The 18093-nt window shown below is 47.3% G+C and overlaps 1 protein-coding gene across 3 annotated transcripts in view; it reads right to left on the bottom strand.

Annotated features, from left to right (window-relative positions):
* UNC13B (unc-13 homolog B) overlaps positions 1 to 18093 on the bottom strand; it is a 321122-nt gene that overhangs the window by 221172 nt on the left and 81857 nt on the right. For all 3 annotated transcript variants that reach the window (XM_069747983.1, XM_069748004.1, XM_069747993.1), the window contains exons 5-6: positions 5220 to 5337; positions 4393 to 4516 (exon numbers count right to left, since the gene is read on the bottom strand). In XM_069747983.1, the coding sequence (XP_069604084.1) occupies positions 4393 to 4516; positions 5220 to 5337 (242 nt within the window). The remainder of the gene's footprint in view (positions 1 to 4392; positions 4517 to 5219; positions 5338 to 18093) is intronic.

Genomic DNA, 18093 nt, shown 5'->3' with positions numbered 1-18093 from the left:
ACTCTCCGTACACTTGGGGGGGGCAACACTCTCCGTACACTCGGGGGGGGGGGGAGAGCGCTCTCCGTACACTATCGCTATCCGTACACTCGGCGGAGGGGGGGTTGGAGGGCAGCGCTCTCCGTACACTCGGGGGGGTGGGGAGGGTGGAGCACTCTCCGTACACTTGGGGGGGGGGGATGCAGCGCTCTCCGTACACTAGGGGGGCAACACTCTCCGTACACTTGGGGGGGGGGGGGCAGGGCTCTCCGTACACTTGGGGGGGGCAGCGCTCTCCGTACACTGGGGGGGGCAACACTCTCCGTACACTCGGGGGGGGGGGGGGCTCTGTCTGTCTGTCTGTCTGTCTGTCTGTCTGTCTGTCTGTCTGTCTGTCTGTCCTGGAAATCCCGCGTCTCTGATTGGTCCAGGCTGCCAGGCCTCGACCAATCAGCGACGGGCACAGCAACGATGTCATAAAGGACGTAGACATCCCGTGTCTCTGATTGGTCGAGGCCGCCATGGCCTTGACCAATCAGCGATGGGCACAGCGACGATGATGTCATAATGGTTGCCATGGCGACGATGATGTCATAAAGGTTGCCTCGACCAATCAGCGACGGGCACAGTCTGCCGCGAATTCTGGAATCATCATTGTCCATATACTACGGGGACATGCATATTCTAGAATGCCCGATGCGTTAGAATCGGGCCACAATCTAGTCTATATATATAATTGCCTAAGGGTTTTTCAGTCTGTCTGTCTGTGTCTGTCCTGGAAATCCCACGTCTCTGATTGGTCGAGGCCGCCAGGCCTCGACCAATCAGAGACCGGCACAGCCTCGACGTAGAAATCCCACGTCTCTGATTGTCGAGGCCGCCAGGCCTCGACCAATCAGCAACGGGCACAGCGACGATGATGTCATAAAGGACGTAGACATCTCACGTTTCTGATTCAGCGACGGGCACAGTATCGACGTAGATGTCATAATGGTTGCCATGGCGACGATGATGTCATAAAGGTTGCCTCGACCAATCAGCGACGGGCACAGTCTGCCGCGAATTCTGGAATCATCATTGTCCATATACTACGGGGACATGCATGTTCTAGAATACCCGATGCATTAGAATCGGGCCACGATCTAAAATAGTATATATATATATATATATATATATATATATATATATATATATATATATATATATATATATATATATATATATATATATATATATATATATATATATATATATATATATATATATATATATATATATCTATCTATAGCCACCAATGGAAGGTGTATCGGACAAATCGGGAAAACATAGAAAATTGGTGGCAAAAAGGAGACCGAAAAGAGATGCTGATAATAAATATTGGTGCAATCTATTGGCACTAAATCCGGCCAGTATATAGTAGAATAGTCATAGTGACCAGTGAGCTATAAAGCACCCAGCGGGCAAGCAAACAAAAAAAAAAAACAAAAAAAAAATGCCCCAAAAAACAAAATAAAAATCGGAGTAAAGGTCAAAAAGAAGCCACCTGGTATTACCTGCTGAATGGGATGAACGTCCCTGGGATGTGCCGAACCTCGACGTGCGTTTCGGCGTCTGCCTTCGTCAGGGGGTCACTGGTCACTATGACTATTATTCTATATACCGGCCGGATTTAGCGCCAATAGATTGCACCAATATTTATTATCAGCATCTCTATTCGGTCTCCTTTTTGCCACCAATTAATTACATTTGCACATGCACTTTATAATATTCATTTGGTAAATCTGCTTGCTATATATTTTATGGCTTATTGACACAGGTATGCACATATATGTTGTTCTTACACTGTGGTTATATATTTAACTTATTTTTAGTGCTGCCATTTACATGTCCCTGGTGTTGTGCTTTTTATGGTATTTTTTCCCACCGTTACACTATATTATATATCTTTTAATAAATATTGTAATTTATACTGCATTTTGGACTTTGTTTCGTTTTTTTCTTCGTTTTTTGCATGACAGCGCAGCAAACATACCTTCTGATCGGAGGTGAAATCAACCCCGCTGATCAGAGCCGCAGTTCCCACGCTGTCAAAAGACAGCGTGAGTGCTCAGCAGTGATCGGAGGTATAAAGTTTACGTCGGGTCACTGGTGTTAGCGGAGGGGACTACAGCTCCCATCATCAGACACCTGCTGCTGCTAATAACAGCGAGATCAGGAGCGGACGATGGGTATATTCATTAACCGACTCATGCGATGTAAATACATAAATTGTTTTTTAATTAAAAATGGCGTGGTTTCCCCTAAATTTTTGAAAACCAGCCAGAGTAAACTCACAACTAGGGGCTGCAACCCTCAGCTGTCAGCTTCAACAAGGCTGGTTTATCAAGAATAGAGGGGTCCTCACGCCGTATTTTTTAATTATTTAAACAAATAATTAAAAAAACGGTGTGGGGTCCCCCCCATTTTTGACAACCAGCCTTGCTAAAGCTGACAGCTGGGGGCTGGTATACTCAGGCTAGTAAGGGGTCATGGATATTGCCCCCCCCCAGCCTAAAAACAGCAGCCCGCAGCTGCCCAGAGAAGGCACATCTATTAGATGCACCAGTTCTGGCGCTTTGCTCGGCTCTTCCCACTTGCCCTGTAGCGGTGGCAAGTGGGGTTCATATTTGTGGGGTTGATGTCACCTGTGTATTGTCTAGTAACATCAAGCCCATGGGTTAGTAATGAAGAGGCGTCTGTAAGACACCTCTCCATTACTAATCCTATAGTTGTATGGTACATAAAGACACAGCCAGAATAAAGTCTTATTAGAAATAAAACAAAGCACACTTTTACTTTTTTATTTAAAAATAACAAACAGTTATACTTGCCTAATGCCTATTCCGAATCCCTCGTCTCCTGTAATAAAAAAAAACCAATAATATCCCTCACCTATCCGTTGTTCTGTCCCATGCCGTAAGCCATGTCTGGGGGATAAACAAGATGCGACCGTCCAGGCTGAGAACCACTGTTGACTGAATTGCTGCGAGCGCAGACTCAGAGACCGTCAGTGAAGTCATCGAGGTTACCTCCGGTCACTGAAGCTGCGTTCCCAGCCGGGCTAAACTGCCGTAACCTTGGTGAGATCCCAACTAGTAAACCTGCTTCCATGTAGTCCTTCATATTCATGAGCTCAGCATAACCCCAGCCCCACCGCTGATTAGCAGTTTTCTGCCTAGGCACAGTGTACACAGAAGCTGCCAATCAGTGGTGAGAGCGAGGTTGTACAGGGCTCTGCATTCAGTGAAGCCACTCGATTCATGATGCCCAAAACACAAATTATGGGAGGCATGAAATGAATCAGAGCCTGGATGCAAGATTGCTGGCATCTCAAAAATATATAGTTTGGAAAGCCAGCCAGGAACCATGGGATTGGGAAACGAGACTGTTCCACTGCCGTCAGTAGTCGGATTCTCCCAACTATGCTCCAAGCGACTGACCTGTGTACACAAATTCGACAGACATATCCATCAACTGGAGAGCCGCAAGGAAAAGCCAGATGGAAGACCGCACCAGACTATGGTCCCTAACCGGCTCTTCAAAACTATATGTTCACCAGAGCGTTTCCGAGAAAAGTAACTGTACAGCAAAGCTCTGATGCATGCAGCAAGTGGTTTGGGAGCATGAATCGAGCAGGAGGGGAGGTTCCATTTAAAATGCCGGCGACCTTCCATTATGCTGCATCTGCGCCATCAGTGTAATTATATCATCATGATAATCGCACTCCCCACAATAACGAGAAACTTTCCTTCCTCAATCAGGAAACTTAAAGAGTCGCTAAACGACTTGTCAACAGCAGAGAAATCACCGAGACGGGTCCCATGCTGATCGGCTGATTCTCCCCCGAGAAGGAGCAGCACTCTACACTAATAAGTAATGGTAACGTGGTGAAGGTTGAGATTTAATCCGCTTCTGTCTTATACACTAGTCACCTCCAGAGCTGCATTCAGAAGCCCCACAGTTTCCGTATAGAAATCTCTGCCGTTCTTTGCAGAACCTGAAAATCTTCAATAAATGTTAAATACTTTGTACGGAGACTAAACCTACAGAGGTCGGCAGACAGAAGTGAGCTGATAAAGCTGAAGAACTGTGAATGCAGCTCTGGATGTGACCGCAGTAATTCATCATAGGATTATTATATCTGCAGGTTTATATCATTGTTTAAATTAAGGAGGTCCAAAAGGGGAAATTTTTCTTCAACCAGCAGTGGAAGAAGATTTGGCCATTCGTAAAGTCAGGGCGGGTCGTAACAACTGTAGTTTGACCAAGAGAAGATAGAGAGACGGATAATATTTATCACAGGATCGTCCTTCCATGGCGTCAAACTGCATCAGAGAAAAAAAAGTTAGAGAAGAGAAAATGGCCCAAACTCACCGAAAGGCAACTCGAACCTGGTGTCCAGTAAGATCTTATGAAGAGTGGGGTTCCGGGTGCCGCAGATCTCATCGTCCTTCATGAGCACCTCGGCCTCCAGCGCTGTCCACTCTCCGGGACCCTCCTGGTGGAAATGAGAAAATGATACCTTGTGAGTCTATGATCATCTTCTACTTAAATATCTTACACCTCCGACATGGTAGAATAGGAAAGATTCATTTTTTTCTGTAGGGAATGAAGGAAGCGTTGTGATCAGGAGCTGTATCTGTTAGTCTGCAGTGGTCTCCGGCTGCTGCAGATCCGATAAAAGGTCGGTTCAAGTATTTAAAGGGTTTTACTCGCCTTCAGAGATGGATATTGTACAAACAAGCACTTCTGCAATTCACTGATTATTAAAATTTGCCGCTGTTCTGGAGACATTTGCACACTTGTTTACAGCTCGTTACCTAGGAGACCGACTCGTTACCTAGGAGCATTGTGCTGAAGCTGGCAGAGGCTAGGCAGTAGGCAGCGTGCTCAAGCGATCCGGGCAATAGAAAAGAGCTTGTAAACACTGCACATGGTAAGATGACGAGCAGCTATGGTCGGTCTCCAAAGCAACAAGCTGGAAACAAGGAAAAAAAGTAAAATTATAAAAATATTTCAAAAACAGCTAAAAATTTTAACTGAAAACTGCAAAAATTGCTCATATCTACACATTTCTGAAGTTGACTAGAACACTCATTTCTGTGCCAGATGGGAAAATATGAGGATCGTAAACGGCAAGAAAACCATGCTTCTATTCACAGACCATTACTATAGTCCATCAGCTTAGCGTCTGTAATCACCTCATCTGATTGCCGGATTGTCTGCAGCGGGATCCACAGAGTGCCCACCATGGTGTCCCAGATGAGGCCTTTATTCCACATTTCCACAATAAGCCCCAGGTCCAGCCGACTGATCTCACTGCAAGATAAGGATGGGTCAGAACTTAGAAGGTGGAAGGTCCGAAACCAAGGATTGAGCCAACCTGCCAGTGCATGGAGAGTGCTGCCCCCCCCCCCCCCCCCCGAGTGTACGGAGACTGCTGAACCCCCCCCCCCCCCGAGTGTACGGACACTGCTGCCCCCCCCCCCCCCCCCCCGAGTGTGCGGAGACCGCTGCCCCCCTGAGTGTACGGAGGGTGCTGCCCAAGCTCCCCCCCCCCCCCCCGAGTGTACGGAGAATGCTGCCCCCCCCGAGTGTACGCAGTGTGTTTTCCGGCCCCACTGAGTGTAAGGAGAGTGTTGCGACTCACCCCCCCCCCCCTCCCTCCCAAGTGTACAGAGAGTGGTGCACCCCCGAGTATACGGAGAGTGTTGCCCCTGAGTATATGGAGAGTGCTGCCAACACCCTTATCCCACACCCCCGAGTGTACAGAGCGTTGCCCCCCCCCAAGTGTACGGAGAGCGTTGCTTTCCGCGCCACCCCCCCCCCCCATCCCGAGTGTACATAGTGTGATTCCGGCCCCACTGAGTGTAAGGGGAGTGTTGCGCCTACCCCCCCTCCCCCACAGTGTACAGAGAGTGCTGCACCCCCGAGTGCTGCCCCCCCCCCAAGTGTACGGAGAGCGCTGCGCCCCCCTGCCCCCCCCCCTAGTGTACAGAGTGTTGCGACCCCCTCTCTTTCCCCCCCCCCCCCCCCGAGTGTACGGAGAGCGCTGCCCTCCAAAGTGTACGGAGAGTGCTGCCCCCCACCCGAGTGTACGGAGAGCGCTGCCCTCCAACCCCCCCCCCCCTCCCGAGTGTATGGAGAGCGCCCCCCCCCCCCCCCCCGAGTGTACGGAGAGTGTTGCCCCCCCCCCCCAGTGTACGGAGAGCGCTGCCCCCCCCCCCAAGTGTACGGAGAGCGCTGCCCCCCCCCAGTGTACGGAGAGCGCTGCCCCCCCCCCCCCAAGTGTACGGAGAGTGTTGCCCCCCCAGTGTACGGAGAGCGCTGCCCCCCCCCCCAAGTGTACGGAGAGTGCTCCACCCTCCCCACCCCCCCGAGTGTACGGAGAGCGCTGTCCTCCAACCCCCCCTCCCCCGAGTGTACGGATAGCAATAGTGTACGGAGAGCGCTCCCCCCCCCCCCCCCGAGTGTACGGAGAGTGTTGCCCCCCCCCCCAGTGTACGGAGAGCGCTGCCCCCCCCCCCCCCAAGTGTACGGAGAGCACTGCCCCCCCCCCAGTGTACGGAGAGCGCTGCCCCCCCCCCCCAAGTGTACGGAGAGTGTTGCCCCCCCAGTGTACGGAGAGCGCTGCCCCCCCCCCAAGTGTACGGAGAGTGCTCCACCCTCCCCACCCCCCCGAGTGTACGGAGAGCGCTGTCCTCCAACCCCCCCTCCCCCGAGTGTACGGATAGCAATAGTGTACGGAGAGCGCTCCCCCCCCCCCCCCCCCCCGAGTGTACGGAGAGTGTTGCCCCCCCCCCCAGTGTACGGAGAGTGCTGCACCCCCGAGTGTACAGGGCGTTGCCCCCCCCCCCTAAGTGTACAGAGAGTGCTGCACCCCCGAGTGCTAAACCCCCCCCCCCCAAGTATACGGAGAGCGCTGCCCCCCCCCCCCTCGAGTGTACGTAGTATGTTTCCGGCCCCCCTAGTGTACGGTGAGTGTAGCGCTCCAACCCAACCCCCCCCCCCCCCGAGTGTACGGAGAGTGCTGCCCCCTGTGGCCTCATATCCCTTCCCTCTGTCAGCGCAGGTGAACCATTGTGAGCGGGTGTGGAGGTGGAAATCCGCATTGTTGGCATTTATGCTCAGCCATCGTGCCACGCAGAGACTATAGCAGCCCACCGATACGAGCCCTCCCTCCGGTAACAATGGAGGCCGTATGTACACAGCGGATTGCCAGGTTTGTCATGTAAGGGAGAGGTCACACGAGGAGCCCTGGAGGTGCCGATGTGCAGGTGGCACCCAGCAATACAAAGCTGCACGGGGCGAAGCCTGTACAACACCAAGACCCCAAATACTAATGAAGGACAATGGATAGGCTGAAAGGAGCCGGCCTGCTTGCTGATAGTTTCCCAGTGGGACCAGCTAAAATGTGGTATACGTCGCCCGCCCATGAAGGCAGCGTTCACAGAAGCAGAAGCCGGACACGTCTGAAGATCTAAAAGCCTGAAACGCAGATAATAAAAAGGACTCTTAATCCGCATTATAATGAGAATATGTAACGGGAGGAATGGACTAGATGGAAACCGCTGAGCGCACTGCGACATTAGGTGCAGGGTTACATAGGACTGCACTTATCTGTACCCAGCCATGTAATAATATGTGGCATTACATAGGACTGCACTGAACTGTATCCAGAATCAGGACCATATGAGATCTGTATGGTTACATAGGACTGCAGTTAATAGCCCAGGACTGCAGGAGGCGCTCTATTCTATCACCTTCATCCTAAGAACTAGCGAGGCACTAAAACAGACAGTAAAAGGTAAATTAAGCCAAGGTCCATGAGAGTTGTGTGTCCAGAAGATCTAGTAAACGGACCTAGATTTGATGGAGAATAGCCGTGGCCTCTCGGGGTAATGTAAGCCTATGGACTTCTCTAGCGCACGGACACAGGCGTACGGACACAGGCGCACGGACACAGGCGCACGGACACTGCAGTGTGGAGTCACCTGATGGGATTCCTACAGCTGCAGAACCAGTCTGGCGCTCAGTACATCAGTGTGCCTCTACTGCCACCTAGTGCCATTACATGACACTGCAAATGTCTCTACCTTTTGAAAACCAGCGGTCACATACGCTGCTCAAAAACACTAAACACTTTCCATCATTCAAGCAGTCGTTTTTTAATGGTTTTCCTTTCATAAATCCACAGTTAAATATATCATGACAATCAGTAAAAGTTACTTGGAATAACACAGGTTTATCATATATATTCAGAAAATGCACAATTATCTTAGCAGCGCAATGCTTTCTGAGTGCAGACGTCTCTACTACCAATTGCCACCACTAGGGGGTGATCTTGCAGCCCTTGATCAAGTTAATAGAAATCATATACAAATATTTTATAATCGCAATGAAACAGTATTCACACCCGGTGAACGTTTCCACATTATTTCAGGCTACAGCCATAAACTAAAATTTATCTTTTAGGGATTTTATGCAATACACCTTCTCAAGGTAGCAAGTATTTGCGACGTGTGAAAGAAATGATAAATGGTTTTCCAATTATTTTCAAAATATAAATTTGAGAATTGTGAGCTGCATTTGTATTCAGCCCCATGTAGTCTGATGCTCAGAAATAAAATTCAGTGACCAATTTCCTCCAGAAGTCACATAATTAGTAAACTCAGTCCACCATTGTGTAATTTTTTCTTAGTGTAACTACAGCTGTTCTGTGAAGGCCGCAGAGGTTTGTGTGAGAACATTAGGGATCAACCAGCATCATGAAAACCAAGGAACACACCAGACAGGTCAGGGATAAAGCGGTGGAGAAGAGTAAAGCAGGGTTAGGTTATAAAAAATGGCCCAAGCTCTGAACATCTCACAGAGCACTCTTCAATCCATCATTGAAAAATGTAAGCAAGCAGTACGGCACAACTACAAATCTACCAAGACCCGGCCGTCCACCTAAACGGACATCACAAGTAAGGAGAAGACTGATTAGAGAAGCAGCCAAGAGGCCCATGATCACTCTGGAGGAGCTGCAGAGATCAAGCACAGGTGGGACAGTCTGTTCACAGGATAACTATTAGGGCTTGTTTCCACATGCGAGAAACACGTCCGTGTCTCGCATGTGGAAACGAAGTTCTGGCGCCGGCACTCCGGAGCAGAGCTTGCGGCTCCATGTGTTCCTATGCAGTCGCACGCTCCGCTCCACAGTGCCGGCGCCAGAACTTCGTTTCCACATGCGAGACACGGACGTGTTTCTCGCATGTGGAAACAAGCCCTTAGTTGTATACTCCACAAACCTGGCCTTTATGGAAGCCATTTTTAAAGCAAACCATAAGAAATGCTGTTTGTAGTTTACAAAAAGCCAAGTTGGGGACAAAGCGAGCACGTGGAAGAAGGTGCTCTGCTTTGAGATCAAAGTACAACATTTTAAGCTAAAGTCAAACCGCTATGTGTGGTACCAAACTAGCGCTTCACATCACCCTAAAACCACCATACCTACTGTCAGACACGGTGGTGGCAGATTCATGCTCTGGGGATGCTTTTCTTCAGCAGGAACAGGGAAGCTGATCAGAGTTGATGGGAAGATGGATGGAGCTAAATACAGAGGCAATCCTGGAAGAAAACCGGTTAGAGGCTGCAAAAGGCTTGAGACTGGGGTGTGGGTTCACCTTCCGGCAGGACAACAACCCTAAACATACTGCCAGAGCTACAATGGATGGTTTAGATCAGGAGTCTCAAACACACAGGCCGCATGCAGCCCCCCTGAGGCTGCATCATGCTTCCCGCAGGCACTGTAGACCACTTCATGATCACTGTCTGGTCCAGAGGCCGCTGACGCCAGCGCTTTATTTCAGTTGAATGTGCGTCCATAGACGCATATCCAATCATAATGTATTGCCGTACTGAGACCAGTAATACCAATGCCAGCAGCTGGCCAATCAAAACCAAGCAACTGACATTGACGTGACTGCACGGCGGTGTATGACATCACTGCTATGCGCCAACACACCGCTGTCAGCTGCAGGCCTCCGATTGGCCAGTGGCTAGCATTAGTATTGCTGTGCAGAGAGCTTGCCTATGTGGAGCAATACATTGCATTGTCAATACATTGTCTAAGGACGCACATTCAACTGAAATAAAGCGTTAAAGTCGGTGAACCCTCAACCGTGCCGTGATCATCAAGGGGCCAACAGGGCCTGCGGGCCATATGTGCAGAAAAGACGCCGAGGGCAGGGAGGAAGGACAGGTGAGAAGGTTTTTTTTCTCTTATGTGTATGTGGCGAACAGCACAATAGGGAACATTATTACAATAAGAAGACAAGGATGGGGCGTTACTACAAGGTGAGGAACAGAGTGGGGTGACATTACTACAAGGTGAGGAACAAGACCGGGCAACATTACTACAAGGTGAGGAACAAGACGGGGCGACATTACTACAAGGTGAGGAACAAGACGGGGCGACATTACTACAAGGTGGGGACCAGGACAGGACGACATTACTACAAAAGGGGGGACCAGGATGGAGCGACATTACTACAAGGCGGGGACCAGGACGGGGTGACATTACTAAAGGTGGGGACCAGGACGGGGTGACATTACTACAAGGCGGGGACCAGGACGGGGTGACATTACTACAAGGTGAGGACTAGGATGGGGCGACATTAATGCAATGTGGGGACCAGGACGGGGTGACATTACTACAAGGCGGGGACCAGGACGGGGTGACATTACTACAAGGTGAGGACTAGGATGGGGCGACATTAATGCAATGTGGAGACCAGGACGGGGTGACATTACTACAAGGTGGGGACCAGGACGGGGTGACATTACTACAAGGTGGGGACCAGGATGGGGTGACATTACTACAAGGTGGGGACCAGGATGGAGCGACATTACTACAAGGTGGGGACCAGGACGGGGTGACATTACTACAAGGTGAGGACTAGGATGGGGCGACATTAATGCAATGTGGGGACCAGGACGGGGCGACATTACTACAAGGTGGGGACCAGGACGGGGTGACATTACTACAAGGTGAGGACTAGGATGGGGCGACATTAATGCAATGTGGGGACCAGGACAGGGTGACATTACAAGGTGGGGACCAGGACGGGGTGACATTACTACAAGATGGCGACCAGAATAGGGGACAAGATGCTTGCCAGATATGAAGCTAAGACAATATTACTGTATATGGACAATTGGGGGATACAAAATTATGGGAAAAAAAAAATTCTAAATAAAAGGATGAAAAAAATATTTTGCTACTAAAAATACTGTTTTATTTATATATTAAACTTAAAAAAAGTGCACATTTTTATCGCTACATACATAACCCAAAATATGGAACTGTACCATAACCCATGATGAATTCCATTAAAAAAATAAATAAATAAATAAACACGCCAAAAATGTTTTAAAACAAATTTTTAAAAAATTATGAAAAGGTGTATAGAAAAAAAATAAATTGCATCACTGAAAATATTTCGCTCCCCAAATATTTTTTTCCCCATGTGCGGTCCATATACCCGAATTTGAGACCTCTGGTTTAGATCAAAGCATATTCCTGTGTGTGAACGGCCTGATCACAGTCCAGTGGCACAACTGGAGTATTGCTGATCAGACGCCTCAAAAAAAAAAAAAAAAAAAAAAAGGGAAAAATGTCACCTTTAGATGTGCAAAGCTGGTAGAGACAGACCCCAAAAGACTGGCAGCAGTAGTTACAGCGAAAGGTGGTCCTACAGAGTACTGACTCAGGGGGGCTGAATACAAATATTATATCTACTATATAATTGTCTAAGGGTCACTTCCGTCTTTCGGTCATGGATATACGTGGGCTGTGCAATATACTACGTGGACATGCATATTCTAGAATACCTGATGCGTTAGAATCGGGCCACCATCTAGTACTATATAATTGTCTAAGGGTCACTTCCGTCTGTCCTTCTGTCTGTCACGGATATTCATTGGTAGCAGCCTGTCTGTCATGGAAATCCAAGTCGCTGATTGGTCGTGGCAAAACGCCCACGACAACTGCCACGACCAATCAGCGACGGGCGCAGTCTGGCAGCAACATGGCCGCTCCTTGCTCCCCGCAGTCAGTGCCCGCTCCATACTCCCCTCCAGTCAGCCCTCACACAGGCTTAATGGCAGCGTTAATGGACCGCGTTATGCCACGGTGTAACGCACTCCATTAACGCAGCTATTAACCCTGTGTAACCAACTTTTTACTATTGATGCTGCGTATGCAGCATCAATAGTAAAAAGATCTAATGTTACAAATAATAATAATAATAATAATAATAATAAATAAAAAAAAAAAGGTTATTCTCACCCTCCAACGTGGCGCGGTGTCCTCGGAAGTGCAAGCGGCAGGTTCCAGTGCCAAGGATGGTAGGCGAGAAGGACCTTCCATGACGTCACAGTCATGTGACCGCGATGTCATCACAGGTTCTGCACTCATACCAACCCTGGGACCGGAAGCTGCCGCATGCATCGTACACAGGCGCCAGGACTACAAGGGGCCTTCGGAAGGTGAGTATATGTTTATTTTTTATTTTAACTCTTTTTTTTTAACTACGCATATAGTGCCCACATTGCTATATACTACGTGGGCTGTGTTATATACTACATGGCTGCTATGTACTACGTGGTCTGCGTTATATACTACATGGCTGCTATATACTACGTGGGCTGCGTTATATACTTCATGGCCGTTATATACTGCATGGCCACTGTTATATACTGCGTGGCCTGTATTAGCGCATCAGGTATTCAAGAATATGTTGTGCTATATACTATGTGGCTGCTATATACATACATATTCTAGAATACCCGATGCGTTAGAATTGGGCCACCATCTAGTGTGTATATATATATATATATATTAGACTTGAACTTACACATACAGTGGGGCAAAAAAGTATTTAGTCAGTCAGCAATAGTGCAAGTTCCACCACTTAAAAAGATGAGAGGCGTCTGTAATTTACATCATAGGTAGACCTCAACTATGGGAGACAAACTGCGTAAAAAAATCCAGAAAATCACATTGTCTGTTTTTTTAACATTTTATTTGCATATTATGGTGGAAAATAAGTATTTGGTCAGAAACAAAATTTCATCTCAATACTTTGTAATATATCCTTTGTTGGCAATGACAGAGGTCAAACGTTTTCTGTAAGTCTTCACAAGGTTGCCACACACTGTTGTTGGTATGTTGGCCCATTCCTCCATGCAGATCTCCTCTAGAGCAGTGATGTTTTTGGCTTTTCGCTTGGCAACACGGACTTTCAACTCCCTCCAAAGGTTTTCTATAGGGTTGAGATCTGGAGACTGGCTAGGCCACTCCAGGACCTTGAAATGCTTCTTACGAAGCCACTCCTTCGTTGCCCTGGCGGTGTGCTTTGGATCATTGTCATGTTGAAAGACCCAGCCACGTTTCATCTTCAATGCCCTTGCTGATGGAAGGAGGTTTGCACTCAAAATCTCACGATACATGGCCCCATTCATTCTTTCATGTACCCGGATCAGTCGTCCTTGCCCCTTTGCAGAGAAACAGCCCCAAAGCATGATGTTTCCACCACCATGCTTTACAGTTGGTATGGTGTTTGATGGATGCAACTCAGTATTCTTTTTCCTCCAAACACGACAAGTTGTGTTTCTACCAAACAGTTCCAGTTTGGTTTCATCAGACCATAGGACATTCTCCCAAAACTCCTCTGGATCATCCAAATGCTCTCTAGCAAACTTCAGACGGGCCCGGACATGTACTGGCTTGAGCAGTGGGACACGTCTGGCACTGCAGGATCTGAGTCCATGGTGGCGTAGCGTGTTACTTATGGTAGGCCTTGTTACATTGGTCCCAACTCTCTGCAGTTCATTCACTAGGTCCCCCCGTGTGGTTCTGGGATGTTTGCTCACCGTTCTTGTGATCATTCTGACCCCACGGGGTGGGATTTTGCGTGGAGCCCCAGATCGAGGGAGATTATCAGTGGTCTTGTATGTCTTCCATTTTCTAATTATTGCTCCCACTGTTGATTTCTTCACTCCAAGGTGGTTGGCTATTTAAGATTCAGTCTTCCCAGCCTGGTGCAGGGCTACAATTTTGTTTCTGGTGTCCTTTGACAGCTCTTTGGTCTTCACCATAGTGGAGTTTGGAGTCAGACTGTTTGAGGGTGTGCACAGGTGTCTTTTTATACTGATAACAAGTTTAAACAGGTGCCATTACTACAGGTAATGAGTGGAGGAAAGAGGAGACTCTTAAAGAAGAAGTTACAGGTCTGTGAGAGCCAGAAATCTTGATTGTTTGTTTCTGACCAAATACTTATTTTCCACCATAATATGCAAATAAAATGTTAAAAAAACAGACAATGTGATTTTCTGGATTTTTTTTTCTCAGTTTGTCTCCCATAGTTGAGGTCTACCTATGATGTAAATTACAGACGCCTCTCATCTTTTTAAGTGGTGGAACTTGCACTATTGCTGACTGACCAAATACTTTTTTGCCCCACTGTATATACTACGTGGGCGGTGTTATATACTATATGGCTGTTATAGACTGCGTGGCCACTGTTATAGACTGCGTGGCCTGCGTTATAGACTGCGTGGCCACTGTTATAGACTGCATGGCCTGCGTTATAGACTGCGTGGCCACTGTTATAGACTGCGTGGCCACTGTTATAGACTGCGTGGCCACTATTCTAGACTGCGTGGCCTGTATTAACGCATCAGGTATTCAAGAATATGTTGTGGCCTGTGCTATATACTATGTGGCTGCTATATACATACATATTCTAGAATACCCGATGCATTAGAATCGGGCCACCATCTAGTGATTATTATATATATAGGACTTGAACTTACACAGCGTTTCACACAAAAACCCAAAATTGGGCAGGAGAAAACTGTTGGTACCTTTCCAAAATTGTGGGTAAACAACTGTTTCAAGCATGTGATGCTCGTTCATACTTACCTGTGGCAAGTAACCGATGTGTGCAATATAAGAATTACATCTGAAGCCAGATATAAAGATTAGAAGATGACTCAATGTTTGCACTGGGTGTCTGTATGTGCCACACTAAGCATGGAGAACACAAAGAGGAGAAGAGAAATGTCCGAGGACTTGATATTTTTTAACAATTTTGGTTCTCAACAATCTCGAAGTTCTTTTGTCCACAGTGCACAACATAAATTAAGAAGTTTACAACCCATGGCACTGTAGCTAATCTCCCTGGATGTGGACGACAGAAAAAAAGATGAAATGTTGCAACTCAGGACAGTCCGGATAGTGGATAAGCAGCCCCAATCAAGTTGCAAAAAAAATTTGAGCTGTCCTACAGGCTCAGTGTGCATTAATGTCAGTGTGAACTATCAGTAGACATTTGAATGAAATTAAATGCTATGGTAGGAAACAGAGGAGGGCCTAAATGCTGAACCAGAGACATAAAAAAGCTAGACTGCAGTTTGCCGAAATGTACGTAAGCCAAAATTCTTCTGGGGAAGCATCTTGTGGAGAGATGAGAACAAGATAGTAGAATGATGTGATTTACCAAAATCCTCTGTTTCTCCAAAACAGAATGAAGCCTACAAAAACAAACAAAAAACAGTACCTACAGTCAAATATGGTGGAGGTTCAAAGAGTTTTGGGGTTGTTTTGCTGCCTCTGGCAATGGGTGCCTTGACTGTGTGCAAGATATGAAATCTGAAGATTACCAAAAGGATTTTGGGTCACAAAGTCGTGCCCAGTGTCAGAAAGCTGGGTTTGTGCCCTAGGTCAGGGGTGTCAAACTGCATTCCTCGAGGGCCGCAAACCGTGCATGTCTTCAAGATTTCCTTAGCATTGCACAAGGTGCTCAAATCATTCTCCGTGCAGGTGATTAAATTATCACCTGTGCAATACAAGGAAATCCGGAAAACATGACCTGTTTGCGGCCCTTGAGGAATGCAGTTTGACACCCCTGCCCTAGGTCATGGGTCTTCCAGCAGGACAATGATTCCAAACATACTTCAAGAAGCACCCAGAAATGGGTGGAAACAAAGTGCTGGAGAATTCTGGAGTGGCAGCAATAAGCCAGGATCTAAATCCCATTGAACACCAGTGGAGAGATCTTAAAATTGCTGTTAGGAGAAGATGCCTTCATATATGAGAGACCTGGAGAAGTTTACAAATGAAGAGTGGTCCACAATTTCGGAGGAGAGGTGTAAGAAACTTGTTGATGCAGAAGCGATTGATTTCAGGTATTTATTCCAAAGGGAATGCAATCAAATATTAAGTTGAGGGTGACAACAATTTTTAGGGTTTTGTGAGAAATGATGTCCAAGTAGACTTTTTTCCCTCTTTTTTGTGTTGTTCCAATACATACACAAGGAAATACAAATATTTTGGTGTAAAGTCCGGCTGGTTTATTTCAGACCTCATAAAACACATCAGGAAACCGAAATACAGGCTTTGTCTGGCACAAAGTAAAACAAAGCAACAAGTCCATACAATAGTGCAGTGTTCCCCCAACAGGTCATGTTTTCAGGATTTCCTTAGTATTGCACGGGCGATAATTGCATCACCTGGACAGGCAAGCATTCAATCACCTGGGCAATACTAAGGAAATCCTGAAAACATGACTTGTTGGTGGCTCTTGAGGACCGGAGTTGGGGAACACTGCAATAGTGCTAGTCAGCCCGCCTGGCTTAGAGTCCAGCGTCTTAGTCCTTTAGTAAAGGTACTCAATCCAGGAGATCTGCAGACCTCCATGCACACTGACAAATGTGACACAAACCGGTTTCAATTTACAAAGTGAACCACACCCAGGGGTGGAGATCTGGTAAGCTGTCTTCTCTCCCTACTCTTCAGCTGCTCACAATCAGTCTGCCATGGCCTTTTAACCCCTTTTATTCCTAGATGTACTAAAACATTACCCAGGTTTATCTCCCATCCACTAGGTGTCCGACAGCCACATTACCAGGACACACGGCTGCAGTGCGTCCAAACCAAGAGTGCGGCGGAAGGGAAGCGGCTCAGTGCTCCTGCCGTCATGACCTTCCCCGGCACAGATGGCCAGATTAAAGGATTCTGCACTTATATACTGAACATACATTCATTGCTCTCATTCCCCGTGCAACAGACACAAATCATTTCACACTGTCACTTGTAAGGCTAGGTTCAAATTGCGTTAGGGTGATCCATTTAACGGATCCATTACTAAGCGGCACTAACGCAATGTAACAAATCCGTTAATGCACCTATTGCCATACACTGTCGTAACGCATCCTAACACATGTCAAAATCGATGGTCCGTTATTTTGTGACGCACCCTCGAACATGGTTACAGCATTTTCGGGTACGTTACGTCTAACGCACGCGTTCGCTGTGCATAGACCTCTATTGCTAACGCATGCCAACACAATGCTACCATGCGTTAGCGCATGCATTAGCTCGATTGCAGAAAGAAAAAAAAAAAGATTTAGGGCATCAGTTTTACACATCCGTTTAACGGATGGCACCAACACAATGTGAACCTAGCCTAACAGAAAAAAATTGTCAGGTTGAAAATCTTAATATTAATATTAGTAATAATAATAGTAGTAAAAATAGTCAAATTAGTAGTGAAAATAATAAAAGCAGCAGCAGTAATACTATTAAATAGCAGTACTACAATTAACAAGATTGCCCACAACCCCGTATTATTGGCCCCAGGGTGTTTTGTAAATTAAAGGGGTTGTCCACGCTTGGAGCCAAGTCTGCAGTCACTCTACGCGACTCAGCAGAGCGGTCAGGATACTCCGGTGCTGGGAGCGACAGGTGCGTGACCGCCAAGTATGTGATTTGCAATCTTCCGGCCACATGCTGACTAGACGTGTCAGGTCTTATACAATTCACTTGTACTGCGTGAGACTGCTCATGTCTAGTCGGCATGTGACCACATGTATACAAATCGCATACTTAGTGTCACATGCACACTAGCGGCACCGGAGATTCCTGACAGTGCGTGATGAATGGATTTACTAGTCTGCTTCGAGTGACTACAGACTTGAGCCCAAAGCCTGGACATCCACTTTAACAAAAATCTATACTTGCGACCTAGA

This window comes from Ranitomeya imitator, chromosome 1 (assembly GCF_032444005.1).
Source record: "Ranitomeya imitator isolate aRanImi1 chromosome 1, aRanImi1.pri, whole genome shotgun sequence".
NCBI classification, from domain to species: Eukaryota; Metazoa; Chordata; class Amphibia; order Anura; family Dendrobatidae; genus Ranitomeya; species Ranitomeya imitator.
Note: the sequence above shows the minus strand (reverse complement) of the source record. Positions and strands in the feature narration are given on the sequence as shown.